Source organism: Hemitrygon akajei, chromosome 10 (genome assembly GCF_048418815.1).
Source record: "Hemitrygon akajei chromosome 10, sHemAka1.3, whole genome shotgun sequence".
Lineage (NCBI taxonomy): Eukaryota > Metazoa > Chordata > Chondrichthyes > Myliobatiformes > Dasyatidae > Hemitrygon > Hemitrygon akajei.
Genome location: NC_133133.1, coordinates 128,622,338 through 128,641,177, shown reverse-complemented (window position 1 = coordinate 128,641,177; position 18,840 = coordinate 128,622,338). Strand labels below are relative to the sequence as shown.

At 42.1% G+C, this 18,840-nt stretch overlaps 1 protein-coding gene across 2 annotated transcripts in view; it reads right to left on the bottom strand.

Moving 5' to 3' along the window:
• nup205 (nucleoporin 205) overlaps positions 1 to 18,840 on the bottom strand; it is a 131,179-nt gene that overhangs the window by 18,846 nt on the left and 93,493 nt on the right. For both annotated transcript variants that reach the window (XM_073058947.1, XM_073058948.1), the window contains 5 exons: positions 18,158 to 18,306; positions 15,233 to 15,424; positions 8,832 to 8,953; positions 4,340 to 4,478; positions 3,689 to 3,815 (listed from right to left, as the gene is read on the bottom strand). In XM_073058947.1, coding sequence (XP_072915048.1) covers positions 3,689 to 3,815; positions 4,340 to 4,478; positions 8,832 to 8,953; positions 15,233 to 15,424; positions 18,158 to 18,306 — 729 coding nt within the window. The remainder of the gene's footprint in view (positions 1 to 3,688; positions 3,816 to 4,339; positions 4,479 to 8,831; positions 8,954 to 15,232; positions 15,425 to 18,157; positions 18,307 to 18,840) is intronic.

The window sequence follows — 18,840 nt, the reverse complement described above, 5'->3', positions numbered from 1 at the left end:
CTCCCATAGTTAATAACCTATATGCACATTAGTTAAACCATGGCTGAACTTAAAAATGCACACTTTTGTTTTAAAATCCCTCTTTTTTATCTTGTCAGTCCTTATTTCTGTAATCACCTCTACCCAGCAACCATCTGAGACCCTGGTTAATATTACCCTTCTTGCGCAACCTCCGCCTCCCCAAGTAATACCACAGCCAACAGATTAACTGATCATTCATTCTTATGACATAATTTTCAATTATCCAATGTCAACTACTGGCTATCAACTTGCAGATTGGGATGACCTTTCATCATGGGTAAAGTGCTCCCCACCACTGAGCACATCCTGTTGCAGGACAGCAGCATCCATCACATCATCAGGAACCTCCAGTAGTCAGGGCATGCTCTCTTCTCACTGCTTCCATCAGGAAGAGGGTACAGGAGCCTCAGGACTCACACCACCAGGTTTAGGAACAGTTATTACCCCTCAACCATCAAGCTCTTGAATCAAAGAGGATACTTCACTTGCCCTGTCAATGAAATGTTCACACAACCTATGGACTCACTTTCAAGGACTTTCATGTTCTTGATATTTATTGCTTTATTATTATTACTTTCTCTTTGTATTTGCAGATTGTTGTCTTTTTCACACTGGTTGAATGCCCAAGTTGGTGTGGTCTTTCATTGATTCTATTGTGGTTATTATTTTATTATGGATTTATTGAGTATGCATGCAAGGGCCTCTAGGGGGCCGACTGAAGGTGCTTTTTCCCTTGTTAGATGTGTTTTTAATACACTGTAAAACTATTCTTGAGTCAGGTAACTACCTGTACAGCAGGTCCATCACATCAGTGAGCTGCTTGTTGTTTGGAGTAGCTGGCCGGGGTATTGTAACAGCCAGTCAGTGGTCTGGTGTAGGCGGTTTGGCGGATGTTGAGCCAGGCTGTCGGGCTGCAGGAGAAGCCAGACTGGGTTCGGAAGTGCTAATCTGGGTGGAGATCGTGCTGCTATTTGCTACTCAGAGGCACCAGAGTTGGTGTCTTTGAGTTGGCATAAAGGTGACATGCAGTGAAACTGTAAGTGACTGCCTTGGACGTTTCTCTTGCAATTGTAAGACCCTGTTGGACATTGATTGCTGCAGGCCTGCTTTCCTTGTTTGGTAGTGAGACAGGTGGCGAGGCAACAGTGTTGCGTCAGTTGTAGTTAGGACTAGGCCTGAGTCCTCGGACTTGCACTGTAGAGTATGTCCCGGCTCAGTTGGGGGTGGCCGCTCCCATTAGTGCTGCCCTCCAGTGGTGGATCAGTGGAATTACAGAATGGACTGCTGGGAACCATCGATTTGCAGGACTTACTGCTCAGGAATGTGGTCTAAAAATTTTCTTTCTTACGTGACTATGTTCTTTTCTGCCTTCCTCTTATTTTGAATGCGCGTGTATTTTTTTGCACCTTGGCCCCAGAGGGACGCTGTCTCACTCGGCTGTATCACGTATGGTTTGAATGACAATTAAACTTGAGTTGACTTGATTTTTTGATTTGATTTAAGTAAACAGCATTGATGAAGGAAAGAAGTTATGAACTCTTCTGGTGAACTATTGTAAGTTAGTTATATAATAGCAATCAATGACAGAGAGGTGTAAGTGAGGGAGGGGAACATAGAGGGTAGAGTATGCAGCTGGAAGTGCAAGATCATTGTTATGGACCAGGTCAGAGCCTGGAACTATAAAGTAGCAGCTTTAGGGTCTATGCAGAAAATACTGAAATCCAGAAGGCACACAGGAACAAGAATTTTAAAGACTAATGCTACATTCATCGTAACACACAAGAATTGCTGGAGGAATGCAGGAAGTCAGGCAGCATCTTAGGAAAGGAATAGAGTTGACATTTTGGGCCAAGACCTTTTATCAGGATTAAATGAGTATGCTAAGTGAATATGGGTGAATATATGTTCATCCTTATCATGAGAAAGCTGGCATTCAAAGAGGAAAAAATGATTTAATTATGATTAGACTGCATTTAGAGTACTGATTTAATTCTGGGCAGGATATCCTGGCTTTGGAGGCGTGAAACACAAGAAGACTGGTACGAACAGTAAAATGATTAATGTGACAATGGCTTCATATACAAGACTTACCTAGCATTACCTCTTTATAAACTAATATATAGTACAGTAAAGACTCATTCAGCTGCCCAAAGGGACAAAGCAGGATAAAAGTGTGGGACACAAGAAATTAGGGTCCAGCTAGGTCAACCTTTCCCTTCATTGAATAGCCTCTCTGCCTATCCCACCTGATGCTACCAACTCTCCTGATTGACAAATTAAAAGCCACCGGAGGCCTTATCAGAACAGGATTAATTTACAAATTTACAGGATTGACAGGAGGTTAAAAAGGCATGGGAGATGCTTTCCTTCCTTGGCAGAGGCACAATCTTTAAAAACAAGAAGGTTGCACCTATATAAAGCTCTGGATAGGTCACATTTTTACTGCTAACATTTCTGGTCAGTCCATTAGGGGAAAGATGTGATCGCACTGGAGAGTGTAGAGCACTTTCACGAGGTGATGCCAGGACTGGGGTATTATAGCTATGAGGAAAGATAGAAGAAATACTATTTCCCCTTGAAGTAGGATTAAAAGACAGGGCCACTGAACAATCAGAGAAGTAAAAGGAAAAAAAAAATCACACAGACAATGCTTGGTGTTGGGAATGCATGTGCGAAAGGATGGTAGATACAGCAGCTCTTAATATTTGTATATACGTATACTTAAAGAACCACAAGTTACAGAGCTATGGAGTGGCAAGATGGGGTTAGACTGAAGAGTTCTTTATCTCTACCCCACTGGAACAGATACTACAAGTGTGCTCCTTCTAATTGTCAAACATTTTGACAGTGCAACTGATTTGTCCACACAGTAGGGGCCATAATTATCTGCAATGAGAATTGCAGCTAATTTTATTTCTTGTTCTGAGAGCACATGCTAACCAACTTTCTCGTAGTGTCTTTGAGGACAACTGATAGGTGATGTAGGTGGCCAGCACCCACCTACCGAGTGGTGGCAGGGGTGAGATCAGCAAGCTGGCCCTCTCTCCATAGACACAAGGAGCTTTGCAGATGCTGGAAATCTTGTGCAACACACACACACACAGCTGGGGGAACTCAACAGATAAAGTTCCTCCAACATTTTGTGCACAAGTGGCCCTCTCTCCAGACCTGCAAACACAGAATTACTATACTCTTGGAAAAGCCAACTAAATCAGTAGACTTCAGATCAAACTGCCTTCTAGCTCAGGACCAAATAGCATAATGTATTATTCATTATACCATCAGGTATCATAGAATAACATCAAGAGCTTACACAATCCAAATGCCATAACACAGCAATAGAGAGGGCTAATGGAATGACAACTCCCTCCAACAGGTGAAAGCTGTGAATTAATTCTTTTATCATCATATCACAAACATTATGGCAGGTACTTGAATGAGCAGTGCATAGAAAGATATGGAATTAATGCAGGCAAAGGATTAGCTTAGAAAAGTACAATGGTCAGTATGTATGTGATGGGCCGAGGGGGCGTGTTTCCAAATTCTACAGCTCTATGACTATTAATCAGGACATCGTCCTGATGAAGAGTCTCAGCTCAAAATATTGACTGCTCATCCTTAGATGCTGCCTGACGTGCTGAGTTCCTCTGGTCACTCTGTTACTTACCTGGTAAGGCCGCTTTGCTTATAATGCCTGTTAAAAGTGCCAATTCCCGCAGAGATCCCGCAGTTATATCTTGACAACGTAGGATGGCCTGTATGGGCTCTGAATGGGCAATTAGGAACTGCAGTACCTGTTTCAAAGAAATTAGAACCAGCTAAGGAAGACGAAAGTTTACATCTGAATAGCTGCTCTTATGACCTCAGAATATCACAAAATGTACTGACAGCCAATCAAGTACTTCTTGAGGTATAGTCACTGTTACAATACTTAACTATGAAAGACAATTCACACATCCAGATCCAGAAAAGGTGATGTGATCATAACTAGAAAACTACTTTAGTGGTAGGATCAACCAGGACAGAGAAACCTCCCCTTCCCTCCCTGCAAAGTGTCATGGATCATTTGTGCAGAGAGGAAAGACAGGCCCTCCCCTTAGCATTACACTTAACAGGACATGCCCCTGGACTGGCCCAAATTGCTCCTGGACATGTTAACTGGAAAATTCAAGTCATCTACTGATCTGAGAATTCCAAACCAAACCAGTCTTAAAGAGATTACTTTAATTTTGTATTTCAGTCAGGCTTTGGAACATCTCCACAATGTTGGTGACAGATCTGGGGGAGTGGGAGGAAGGGGATCGATGTGCACCGTTACCTGACTTGCAGCCAACTGATGCTTCCCGGTGCTGGAGGTCAGCATCACCTGGAAAAGCTGAAGAGCAGGGAGCAGAATTTGCCGATACCGCTCCACTGGGGCTGGAATAAATCCGGATGGGTCTCGGATGCAAAGCATGCTGTAGAAGAAGATTAAAACAAAATCATGCATCTTGAACTCAGACAGGTTTGTAAAACTTGGGAGGGGCAAGGAAACTTGCACAACATACTGAATAAAGGTCAGGAATTGAAGGAGGACTTCTACTTTGATGAGATAGATTTGGCAACACATTTTCAAGTCAGTATAGTGTGTGATTTGGGAAGCTGCCGTTAGTGGCAATATCATGCCATGTTTCTTTCTCCTTCGATGTTGCCTGTGGGTTTAAGAAATCCTTACTCCCATCTGTTAAAGATGACCACGACACCTGACTGAGTCCTTTGGCATGGGGAGTTTAATTCAGGTTTAAATCCATCCAATGTAAGTCTATACTGCCAACAGAATCAAAGTGTTGTTTCTCACATAATGACTTCCAGCCAGGAGAATGGTGTTACTTAAGCAGGAGAGGCCACGAGGCTGTGCGGATCAGTATCACTGGCGGACTTGTCACATCACGTCCTCTCTCCCTTACTGCTCAGGAAACTTCTGTCCACTTCCATTATCTGCACAACTGTAGCTACACTGTGGTGGTGGTGAATGGTGCAGCAAGCAAATAGAGGATTATTTGAGTGTCAGAGCTGCACTCATCTAATTAAGTGTAGAACATTCCATCACACCGCTAACTTGTAGATGGCAGTAAGCGATGACATGAGTTCCTCATTGCAGGGCAGCAAGTCACAGATTTGCTCCTGAGGTCACATCTTTTTTTTTCTTGAGTGCTCCTATATTCTGTGGTCAGTGGTGTACCAACACCCTTCCACCCCTCCCCAAGATGTTGATGATGGGAAGCACAGCACAGAATGATAGTAAGTGTCAAGGGCAGACAATTAAGGACACTTGCTGGTCAGAGGTCATCTTTATTATTTGAAATGCACAAACGTTATATGCCACAAATCAGCCTAGCTCTCAAAGTGACTAACAGACTCTGTCATTAACAGACATCCTCTTGTTAATGATGTCTGAGACTTAGAAAGAATTCAGTTGCTATCAACAAACATTAGACATTAACAGACCTACAGTGTTTACCTTGCACAGACACTCTACCTGCTGTGAGCTCAGAAAGAGTTAAAGGTAGGCAGTGAAGGGCTGCATCATTGAGAATGAGTAACGTGCAATCACCAGTGAAAACCCATACACATGGTAAGAGGTTAGTTATTGGTGAATAAGCTAGTTGATCAGGCTACCTTGAAGAACTCCAGAAGCGTTGTCCTGCGGCTGGGATGATTAACATCCAATAGCAATTTGTGTCATGAAGGACTCTCACCAAATGAGAAGTTTCCCTCTCATTTACTAATAGTTTCAGTTTCACTGCCGCCTTCCACAATCACTCCCCCACACTTAATGCCACATATATTCAAATTTAAATTCCACCCTGAACTGAAGAACTGAATACCATGCCTCTGGTATTTGGTTCTTTCCCGTCTGTTTTCAGACTAATGAGATCTGGAGCCAAGTTTTCAGGGAATAAAGTACCTCTAGGTAGTGCCTTTGACTAAACTTTAAAAGAAGGTAGACGGGCAGTAATTAGTGTTAGAACACAAGCTTCATTCTCAAGTCTTCAACAGAATCTAATCAGGTCACTGACATTTTGAGCCATTTCATGACTGGTATAAATCAAACTGGCTGAAAGCTTTTCGCTTGATGGATGGGACCCTTTAATATGAAGACCTTGCAACTAACATCTCTGGTAAGAATGGTTAATAATGATTCAGCTCATGCTCGGCATCATTTACTAGCCTTTGTAATCACAAAAGACACAGATTCTCCACCATACTGCATGTCCCTTTAATGAAGAGCGCATACATGATCAGATGACCCAGGTAATCATAGTACACAGAGAGGAATATACTCACTCATGAGGTTACAGAACATAATTTTTCTGCTTCTCACCGTGTGGTACAATTGCCCAGTTTTAAAGTGCTAGACCTGTTCTGAATTCATCTTTGTGATATCTTTGTGACTAGTGGGATACCACAAGGCTCAGTGCTGGGACCCCAGTTGTTTACAAAATATATTAATGATTTAGACGAGGGAATTAAATGCAGCATCTCCAAGTTTGTGGATGACACGAAGCTGGGCGGCGGTGTTAGCTGTGAGGAGGATGCTAAGAGGATGCAGGGTGACTTGGATAGGTTAGGTGAGTGGGCAAATTCATGGCAGATGCAATTTAATGTGGATAAGTGTGAGGTTATCCACTTTGGTTGCAAGAAAAGGAAAACAGATTATTATCTGAACAGTGGCCGATTAGGAAAAGGGGAGGTACAACGAGACCTGGGTGTCATTGTACACCAGTCATTGAAGGTGGGCATGCAGGTACAGCAGGCAGTGAAAAAGGCAAATGGTATGTTGGCATTCATAGCAAAAGGATTTGAGTACAGGAGCAGAGAGGTTCTACTGCAGTTGTACAAGGCCTTGGTGAGACCGCACCTAGAGTATTGTGTGCAGTTTTGGACCCCTAATCTGAGGAAAGACATTCTTGCCATAGAGGGAGTACAAAGAAGGTTCACCAGATTGATTCCTGAGATGGCAGGACTTTCATATGAAGAAAGACTGGATCGACTAGGCTTATATTCACTGGAATTTAGAAGATTGAGGGGGGATCTTATTGAAACATATAAAATTCTAAGGAGATTGGACAGGCTAGATGCAGGAAGATTGTTTCCGATGTTGGGGAAGTCCAGAACGAGGGGTCACAGTTTAAGGATAAAGGGGAAGCCTTTTAGGACCGAGATGAGGAAAAACTTCTTCACACAGAGAGTGGTGAATCTGTGGAATTCTCTGCCACAGGAAACAGTTGAGGCCGGTTCATTGGCTATATTTAAGAGGAAGTTAGATATGGCCCTTGTGCCTAAAGGGATCAGGGGGTACGAAGAGAAAGCAGGTACAGGGTTCTGAGTTGGATGATCAGCCATGATCATACTGAATGGCAGTGCAGGCTCGTAGGGCCGAATGGCCTACTCCTGCACCTATTTTCTACGTTTCTAAATTTTGTAAAACATTGAATGAGTGTCTGAACAGTTCAAAGCAACAATAACTCTTTCTGAGCTCGCAGCATGTAGAGCGTCTGTACAAGGTAAACACAGTAGGTCTGTTAGTGTCCAATATTTGTTGATAGCATCTGGATTCTTTCCTAGTCTCAGACATCATTAACATGAGGATGTCTGTTAATGACAGAGTCTGCTGGTCACTTTGGGAGCTAGTCTGATGGACTCTTCCTTAGTGTCTGTCAAGTTGGCTTGATGGATTATTTTTTGGATTTTGGCTTATTGTTTATATGTAATATTAATGCCCTTTCCCAAGTCCAAAGGAATGTTGTATGCCACAAGATAATGGGGAGTGATCATTAAAGTGTTGAATTGATTTATGAGGACTGGGTTAATGGATACGGGATGTGTCTGAAAAGACAGGCTGTGTTGAGACAAAAGATCAAAGAGCTTGTCTATCTCTGTCTCTTTGCACTTGTGAAATTTGTATTTATTGGGATACCTTTCGCGGGTTTGTTTGGACTGAAGGCTGGAAATCACGATCAGTGCCAAGGAGCCAGGGGTGGTTTCATGAGCAAGTCTGAATTCGAGTTCCCTCAACAACAGCAACAATCCAGTAGTGACTAAGAACCATGAGCTCTGAAATCTTTGTGACTTGCTTCGTAGTATTTCTTGTGGTTTATCTGAGCTTTCTATTTTATTATAATAAACTAGGCTTAAGTTACTTCGTTGTGCTTGTACACATATTACCACGTCTTGAACACTTGAAAGATTTGGTCAACCCAGCCCATTATGCTATCCCATTTATAACATGCTAAGTGTCCCACAGAAGATCGAAGGGTCTGTTTTGTGTATTTCGGGGAAGGTAAAAGCAAAGCAATCAGTGGCCACTTTGTCACGCCTGCTCATTAATTCAAGTATCTAATCAGCCAGTCACGTGGGAGCAGCTCAAAGCATGCTAACATGGACAAGAGGTTCCGCTGTTGTTCAGACCAAACATCAGAATGAGGACGAAATGTCAGTTAGTTTTCACACAAGACAAAGAAAGACAAATGTGACAAATAAAACAGTAAGACAAACAAAACAGTAAGTTCTGCTGAAGGGGCTCAGCCTGAAACATCGACTATACTTCTTTCCATAGATATTGCCTGGCCTACTGAGTTCTTCCAGCATTTTGTGTGTGTTGCAGTAAGACTAAAATCCTCATACCTAATCAACTCCCGTGCTTTCACAATGATAGCTTTGGACTTGGCAAAAGAATCCATGCAAACAAATTAGAGTACACTTCTGCATATTAACAGGAACCATTACATTGAACCATACCATGAGATTCTCAAGCTCACACTCCATACCTGTGTGACTCAGTCTCAGGCCGATGATCGTAGACCTGGCACTGGGAGAGGCGAACAATGACCCCAGCCGTCAGAAGCCCCTCAGTTCCCTGGTGGATCTTAGCTACTCTTGTCAAGAATGCCTAGAGAATATTTAGAACAGAAAAACTTCACCAAAAGCAAATATTTTAAAACAATTAAAAAGTTTTGCTATTAATTTTGTAAAACTTCAGATTACGATAGATTTAAATAAAAACAATTGTGATTTAAGAGAACAAAAATATGAAACTGATGTTTCTGAAAGGACCAAATGAAGAGCCATCCTTTTAAGTTTTATTGGTTAAAATGCTGCACTTCTCCAGTTTTGGTCACTTGCACATTCATAACATCCCTCTCTCCATCCCTGCCTCTGCAACTTCTGCCCAGCATACTGATGGTCATGATATCCTGGCTGGAAGATTCACTAGTGCTACTCGGGAAGGTTTAAACTAGTTGGGCAGGGTGACGGGAACCAGAACACCAGGTCAGAAAGTAGAGGGTTGTAGAGGAAGATAGATGTCAGGGCTAGTAAAAACAGGCAGCTATAAAGTAATAGATATGTTGTGGATTGATAGTTTGATGTGTGTGGATTTTAATGCTAATGGTTAAGAGGAGGACAGAATTGGGTGCTTCATGTCCCCAGGATTTCAATGCCTCAGAAAAGATAGAGAGAGAGGTACAAGGGTGGGGGGGGGGGGGGGAAATTGCACTACTAATCAGGGACAATATCAGCAGCACTCAGGAGTGCAATAATGGAGAGCTCATCCACTGAGTCTATATGGTAGAACTCAAAAATTGAAAGGGCGTGATCACCCTGATGGGATTGTACTACAATAGCCATCTGAACATTGAGGAACAGATATGCAGGCAGATTAAGAGAAGGTGTAAAGACAATAGGGTTGTTGTTATAGGAAATTTCAACTTCCCTCATCTAAACTGGGACTTTCTTAGTGCAAGAGCTTTAGATGGAGCAGAACAAGTGATTTACATCAATATTTCCGAAGGAAAAGGACGAGGAGTGAGAATCACTGCCGAGTGTATTAATATATTAATATGTTATGCCATTTCGAAGTAAAGGAGGAAGAAATGTTGGGTCTCTTAAAGATTAGTAAGGTGATTAAGTCCCCAAGGCCTGTTAGAATATACCCCAGGTTATTGAAAGAGGCAAGAGATGAGATTGCTGGGGTTTTGACCAATATCTTTGTTGCCTATCTAGCAACAGATGAGATCCTGGAGATCTGGCGAATAGCTGATGTTGTTCCAGGAATAATTCTGGAAACCATAGACTGATGATGTCACGTCAATGGAGATAATCCTTTGGGATAGGATTTATGAGCATTTGGAAAATCATGACCTAATTAGGGAGATCTAGCATGGCTTTGTGCGGGGCAAGTCATGTCTTACTAACTTGAGTGTTTTGACAAGGTGATGAGGGTGATTCATGAAGATAGAGCTGTGGATGTTGACTACATTGATATTAATAAAGCACTTGACAAGGCCCCTCATGAGAGTCTCATCCACAAGATTAAGAAGCATGGGATCATGGTGAATTGACTTGCCCATAGAAGAGAGAATAGTGGTCGAAGGGACTTATTCCAGCTAGAGGTGTGGTGTTCCACAGAGATCTGTACTGGGAATCTGCAGCTTGTGATGTGTATAAATGACCTGGATGAAAGTGTAGATGTGTGCTTTAGTAAGTTTGCAGATGATACAAAGATTGGTGGTGTTGTGTATAGCATAGAAGACTGGCAGAATACAGTGGGTTGTAGATCAGTTGCAGTTATGGGTGGAGAAATGGCAGATGGAGTTTTACCAGGCCAAATGTAAAGAGTTGCACTGTGGTAGGTCAAATATAAGGAGACAGTACAGTGTTAATAGCAAGCCCCTTAACAGTGTTGATGAGCAGAGGAGAGTCCAAGTTCACAGCTCCCTGAAAGTGGCTACATAGGTTGACAGGGTAGTTAAGGAGGCAAATGGCATGCTTGCTTTTATTAGTCAAGGTATTGAGTTCAAAAGTCAGGAAGTTATGTTGCAGCTTTATAAAACTCTAGTTAGGCCACGTGTGGAGTATTACATACAGTTCTGGTCGCCCACTACATAATGAATGTTGAGGCTTTGGAGAGGGTGCAGAAGAGGTTTACCAGGATACTGACTGGATTAGAGGGCCTGTGCTATAATGAGAGGTTGGATAAACTTTAGATTTTTTTCTCCGGAGCAGTGGAGATGGGGGTGGGGGGAGATTTGATGTAAGTTTATAAGATTATGAGAGGCATGGATAGAGTAGACAGACAGTATCTTTTTCTCAAGGTTGAAATGTCTAACAGCAGAGGGCGTGCATTTAAGATGAGAGGGGCAAGTTCAAAGGAAAAAGGAAATGTGAGAGTCAAGTTCTTTTTGCCAACAACAAAAGTAGTGGGTGCCTGGAACACGATGCCTGTGGTGCTGGTACAGGCAGATATCTTAGGGATTTTTAAGAGATGTTCAGATGGGCACATCAATGTGAAAAAAAAATGGAAGCATATGGATATTGTGTAGGCCGAAGTGGTTAGTTTAGTTGGCCATCTGTTTACAAATTTAACGGTCTCATCACAACACTGGGCTGAAGGGCCTGTTCCTGTGCTGTAATGTTCTATATTCTGATAATCAGAGCCAGCATTTGGGTGTTCACTTCCACAGAGCACTGAAGCAGGAAAAGCGGAGGGTTTACAGGATCTATTTGAAGGTGGAAGGAGGGAGTCCAAATCTCACTGTAGGCCCAAAAATGATTCATAGACGCTGTAATGCAAGGGTCACCAACCTTTTTTGCACCGTGGACTGGTTTAATATTGACAATATTCTTGCGGACCAGCCGACCAGGGGTGGGGGGTTTATTAATCACAACCGGAATATAGGTAATAAGTCAACTATGAGTAACTTATAAGTGGCTAATACACTCAATTTCGTTTCTAAAAGTGTTTATCTAATGAATTTAATATTAAACACACAGTGCATATTTTCCTCAGATGAACATACAAAATCATTGCACCAGTGAGAAGACAAGGTAAGGGCTGGAGGTCCCCATACTGGGGCTGCGGCGGTCAGTCCAGAGAGAGCAACCGACAAAAGTTTGGCTCAAGGGATGACTTCCAGCAGATCGCAGCGAGGTAGAACGCCTGAGCCCAAATTAGGTCGTCTGTGAATATTTTAGCACCGGGTTCCCCACAAACATTTGATGTGCTAAACAGGTTTAGAGGTGGCATCCATCTATCCGTGCTCCAGGCCAGTAGCAATGGCACTTCTCTCCGGCCGCACGAGGCGGCTGGTTACATGAGCTCAACCAGTGATCCCTGGCGCGAGGGTATCACTGCGTTTAGGCGACTGATGACCTCGCGTGGGTAATGACCTCACGTGCGTTCAAGTTCCAACAGTGAGTGTGACAGGGAATGAGGAAAGGTGCAACTGACTCATATCATTTCATATCGACAAATCATATTGTTTCCTCGTGGCCCGGTAGCACGTGCTTTGCAGCCCGGTGGCTGGGGACTACTGCTGTTATGGAACAAATTGTTAATTCTGAAGACAAATTGTTTCCTTTAAGTGTATCGTTATCACATTCATCTGTGAGCATGTTATTTAAGCACATTTACAACAACTGAACATTCTCACAAAATTCCTATCACTAATCTCCAAACCAGGAATCAGCAGTCCCAAAGAACTTGGTTCAGCATAAGAAATTCCACTCCAAATGACATAATCATGAATGGGCAGGTAAACAAGGGAAGTGATGCCAGGAGGTATAGAGGGACAACAATCTGTCTGCTGGAATGGTGTTATCAGTAAACCATAACATAAATAATAAATAAAAATCTACTTAGCAAGTGCAATCATTTGGCTGCCTAATGATTGCCTCTCAATCAGTAACACTGAGTCACTGGGCGAGGAAGAACCCACAGGAGCATGATTATTGACACTCAAATATCTCCCATAGCTTCTGTTAACAGATGCACTGTAACCGACTTCACTTCATACTAGGACCGGACAGCTCAAACATTCACTTACAATCTAGAATTACAAACTCAGTTTCTCAGTTCATACTCATTACCAATATCTGGAATCATTACAATCTCCTCATGGAAGTGGTCAATATGGGTTCAATTGTAACATCTAAGGGAAGTTTGAATAGGTACTTGGATGAGCGAGGTATGGAGGACTATGGTCCTGGTGTGGGTAAATGGGACGAGACAGAAAACCAGGGTGGCAGACTAGATGGGCTGAAGGGCTGTTTCTGTTACATGGAATAAACAGTGCCGAGAAAAGTATTCAGCACCCCTCCCCCAAGAAACATCCATGTTCTATTATTTTACAACATTGAATCATAGTGGATTTAATTTGGCTTTTTTTGACACTGATCAACAGAAAAGACTTTTCACGTCAAAGTGAAATCAAATTTTTACAAATTGATCTCAATTTATTACAATTATCAAACACAAAATAATTGATTGCATAATCACTCACCCCTTTCAGGTCAGTATTTAGTAGATTGTCTTTCGGCAGCAATTAGGGCCTTGAGTCTGTGTGGATAGGTCTCTATCAACTTAGCACATCTGGACACTGCAATTTTTCCCCATTCCTCTTACAAAACTGCTCAAGCTCTGTCAGATTACATGGGGATTGTGAGTGAACAGGCATTTTCATCTCCTGACTTGTGCTTTTCAATAAACTTTTCAGAGTTGCTTGGAGCGTTCTTTTGGTGTAGTTTTTGCCAGGATACTGACACACCAGCAGTTGGACCTTCTAGCTACAGGTGTATTTTACTACAATCACTTGAAACAACTTGACTGTACACAGGTGATCTCCATTTAACTAATTAAGACCATAAGACACAGGAACAGAATTAGGCCACCTGGCCCATCGAGTCTGCTCCACCATTCATTCATGGCTGATCGATTTTTTTCTCCTCCTCAAACCCAGTTCCCGGCCTTCTCCCCTATGATGTCATGTCCAAACAAGAACCTATCAATCTCTGCCTAAAATACACCCAATGACCTGGCCACCACAGCTGCATGTGGCAACAAATTCACCACACTTTAGCTAAAGAAATTTCTACGTATCTGTTTTAAAAGAGTGCCCCTCTATCCTGAGGCTGTGACCTCTTGTCCTAGACTCTCCCACTCTGGAAAAAAGGCTTTCAGCATCTACTCTGTCTAGGCCTTTCAAAATTCAAAAGGTTTCATGCCATATGTAGCTAGCCATCTGGACACAAGCTGGGGTCTGATCAGCTGGGTCACCTGGAGAAGGGTGTATGATGTTGAAAGACCTGAAACAACCGATGATTCCAGGAACATCACTGATGATGTGCCCAGTAGCATCAGTAGATGTATGCACACAGCAATGAGATTCCCCCCTCATCCTTCTGAATTCCAGCGAGTACAGACCCAGAGCCATCAAACGTTCCCTGTCTGATAACCCTTTCACTCCTGGAATCATCCTTGTGAACCTCCTCTGGACCCTCTCCAATGACAGCAAATCTTTTCTAAGACGAGAGACACAAAACTGTTCACAATACTCAAGATGGGGACTCACCAGTGCCTTTTAGAGCCTCAGCATCATATCCTTGCTCTTGTATTCTAAATGAATGAATGCTAACATGGCACTTGCCTTCCTCACCACCGACTCAACCTGCAAGTTAACCTTTAGGGTGTTCTGCACAAGGACTCCCAGGTCCCTTCGCATCTCAGATTTTATTTTTATGTGACCTTTCAAACCAACTGGTTGCACCAGTGATGATTTGGGGCATCATATTAATGGGGGAAGGAATGAATACTTATGTAGTCAATTATTTTGTATTTTATATTTGTAATTAATTTAGATCATTTTGTAGAGATCTGTTTCACTTTGGCACAAAGAGTCTTTTTCTGTTGGTCAGTGTGAATTAAAGCCAAATTAAATTCACTGCGATTCAATGCTATAAAAGAATAAAACATAAAAACTTCTGGGGGGAGGGGAATACTTTTTATAGGCACTGGAGCACTGTAGAACAGTACAGCAGAATACAGGCCCTTCTACCCACAAAGAGATAGATCATAAGAACATAACAAATAGGAGCAGGAGGAGACCATCTGGCCCGTCGAGCCAGCTCCGCCATTCAATAAGATCATGGCTGATCTGGCTATGGTCTCATCTCTCACCCACCTACCTATTCTCCTACTATGCAAAAATCTATCCAAACTTGTCTTAAATATATTTACTGAAGTAGCCTCTACTGCTTCACTGGGCAGAGAATTCCACAGATAAAATTTAATTTAAGCTAAAAGGTGCAGACCTTTATCTACTGAAAGTTTGTTCTAATCCTTCCCTCCATTTTTAACACAAGCCTGCTCAAAGCAAGGCAAGCACACACTTACCATTTTGGATTCATAAAGGTACAAGGCTTTCAGTAAAGGAGGCTTGATACTGAGCATGCTTTGAAGGATGCTGTCATCCTGCAACAAGCTATCTGCCAATGCTTTCAGGTAACCACTGTTGGTGAGGTAGTAGAGCCACTGTTGGTGCTGGTCAATAGCCACAATCCGGTCTAACACCGCCAGTGCAAGCATCTGAAACAAGAATATCAACTCAATATGTCATTCAGAAACACAAAAAGATTCTGCAGATGCTAGAAATTCAGCGCAACACACTCAAAATGCTGCAGGAACTTAGTAGATCAGGAAGCAATTAATGCCAAAGAAAGGAATAGACAATTGACGTTTCGGGTCAAGACCCTTCATCGAGACTCAGATGGTGCGGATGCCGCCTTCTTGAGTCACGGCCTTTTCAACACTTCCACGGGTGGGGAAGATTGTGCCCATGATGGAGCTGGCTGAATTCAGATTTCCCTTCAGTCCTGATGAAGGGTCTTGGCCCAAAGCAGTTGACTGTTTAATCCTCTACAAAGATGCTGCTGACCTGCTGATTTCCTCCAGTATTTTGTGACTGTTCTGCAAAATATGTTATTCTGTGTGTAAGGGGTCAATTTGAGGGTTGGGGTTAGGTAACAACCCACACCCTTTTAACCAAGGGACTGCATTTATTTGGTATGGAGATGACTGGACAAAATAAAAGGTAAAACACAAGTTAATCAGGGTGGTTTATTGCTTATTCAGTTATGGAGAAGTCTATAAGCAGAGCTCAACCATGTCCTCATTGAGATTCCTTTTTCTAGCATGACTCACCGACCAGCAGTCGGCATTCAGTCAGATCTTGGTCTCAGGCACTCTGCATAAATCAGCTAATTACAGAGAACGGGAACTGAAACTGACACTCACCGGTTTGTAGTACACTACTTGATACAATTACAGGTGTCCCCCGTTTTTCAAACATTTGCTTTACGACACCTCGCTGTTACGAAAGACCGACATTAGTTACCTGCTTTCACTAACAGGTGTTTTCACTGTTATGAAAAAAGGCAGCGCGCACCGAGCAGCCAAGCTCCTCCCCCAGAACTGCATTCTAGTCGGCACTGCTTAAACACGTGCCTGTAGGCATCTGCTTTATCTCGATTTATTTTGTGCATCCGTTAGCAAGATGAGTTCTAAGGTATCGGAAAAGCCTAAAAGAGCTCGTAAGGGTGTTACACTTAGCGTAAGACTAGACATAATTAAATGTTTCGATCGTTGTGAACGAAGTAAGGACATAGTGAGCTTGGCTAAGGAGGCTGGGTTTGTGGAAGTTGACGAAGATGATGTTAAAGACATTTTGGCATTCCATGACCAAGAACTGACAGATGAAGAGCTGAAGTAATTGCAAGAGGAAAGGATAACAATCAAAACCGAACACAGTAGTCAACAGTCCGAAAGTGAAGTCGTCCAGGAACCGAACGTGAAGCAATTGCCTGAGATTTTCGCTGCAATTGACAACGCTGCAATGATTGCAGGAAAGTATGACTTTAATTTTGAAAGGGTATGTAGGTTTAGGGCATATTTACAAGATGGTTTGAGTTTTTACAAGATGGTTTTACAAAGAACTGTATGATAAAAAAATGCACAATTCAAGCATACTCTCATTTTGCAAGCATTCCACATCAGCCACAGCAGACGATGAACCTTGACCTTCGACATCAAGGCAGGCAGACGTAGAAGGTGACCTGCCTGCCCTGATGGGAACAGACGACGATGAGATGACACCCCAGTCTCCCACCTCCCCAACCTCCGACGACTCAGCCTAAAACATCATCAACAGTGTGCTCGCTGCCTTCCCAATTCCGGTAAGTGAAACTACACTCTACATTCATTATTTCTACTTTATATAGGCTGTGTATTTTTATGTGTTATTTGGTTTGATTTGGCAGCTTCATAGCTTAAAGGTTACTGGAGAAAGTGCTTCTGCTAAGAGCACTTGGCATGAGATTTTCGCTACAGTGGACAGTGCTGCAATGATTGCAGAAAAGTATTTCTACTTTATATAGGCTGTGTATTTATCAGATCATTCCTGCTCTTATTATATGTTACTGTTATTTTAGGTTTTATGTATTATTTGGTATGATTTGGTAGGTTATTTTTTGGGTCTGCGACCGTTCACAAATTTTTCTCACATAAATAAATGGTAATTGCTTCTTCACTTTACGACATTCCGGCTTACGAACCATTTCATAGGAATGCTCTACCTTCGGATAGCGGGGGAAACCTGTACCTTGATATACAATTCAGTATATCGAGGGAACATCTCAGTCAAAAAGGTGGATATACAATCCTGTGGTGGAAGAAAGGTGTTGAAATGGAAACCATTTTCATTTTGAAAACGTACAGGATTGAAAAAGGCTGCAAAGTGTTCTGAATTCAGCCAGCTCTATCATGTGCAATCCACCTTGCCAGGGGACATGATCAAAAGGCTGCACCTCAAGTAGGCGGCATCCATCGAGGACACGCACCATACAGGACATACCCTCTTCCCATTACTACCATCAGGGTGGAGGTACAGGCTCCTAAAGACACACACTCAATGCAGGAATGGCTCCTTCCTCTCCAACATTTGATTTTGGAATGGTCCATGATCACAACTTTTTTGCAATATTTATTGATCTTATAAATTACAGCAATTTTGTCTTGCTCTGTACTGCTGCTGTAAAACAAATTTTACAACATATGCCAGTGGTAATAAACTTCATTCTGTTTCTATTTTCATTTTGCAAATCAAATACAAGCACACTGCTGTTCACTTACATATTAAAAGTATTAGATATACTTACTAATATGTAATACTTATATATTAGAATGAGTGTTACTTGAAAAAGTCTAATAATGGAATGGTCAAATCCCACAGATTGGTCCCTGAGCAAGTTTATTCATACTTACTTGACCAATTTCGTGCCCATCACAAGCATCTCGACAGACAACTTCCATCAATGATGCCCCATAACTCTCAATGATGCTCATGTTGTCCTTTTGCAGCTTGGTGTACTCATCTTCTGGAGCAATGAGCCTCTCCCACATGGTTTGCTTTCCTAAAACACAAAAATTGAAAGAACGTTAAGAGGCAGATGGCAGCATTACACTATTCTCTTTGCAGTTCATCCATCCATTTCTTCCTGAAATTTTGTCTATCAAGTGGCAGAGTAATGGTCAAGTTTCAAAACAAAAGACTTGTACATTCACAAAATGGTGCAACACAGCTGAATGCCTCACACTTTCAGTCTGGTTAGTTTCCCTCTAGTTAATGATATGCACTCATAAACCATTACACATGGCTCAAAGTTTAATGACATGAACCCAAACTTGGGTCTATGGCTGACTAATTTTCTCTTTACTTCCCAATCACAGTATAGAATAAGTAAAAAAAAGACTGAAAACAGACCAGGAGAAAGGTATATTTTTCTTTACATGTTTAACAGAAATAAGTTAAAAAAGGCTACCTTTGGCAACATGTGATATTACACTATGCCACACAGAACTGTAGTTCCTAATTTCTACCATTAATCATCACTAAGTTAAAGCTTTCAGTCAGAGAAACACAGAATGTGTTAATAATAAGCTTGAGT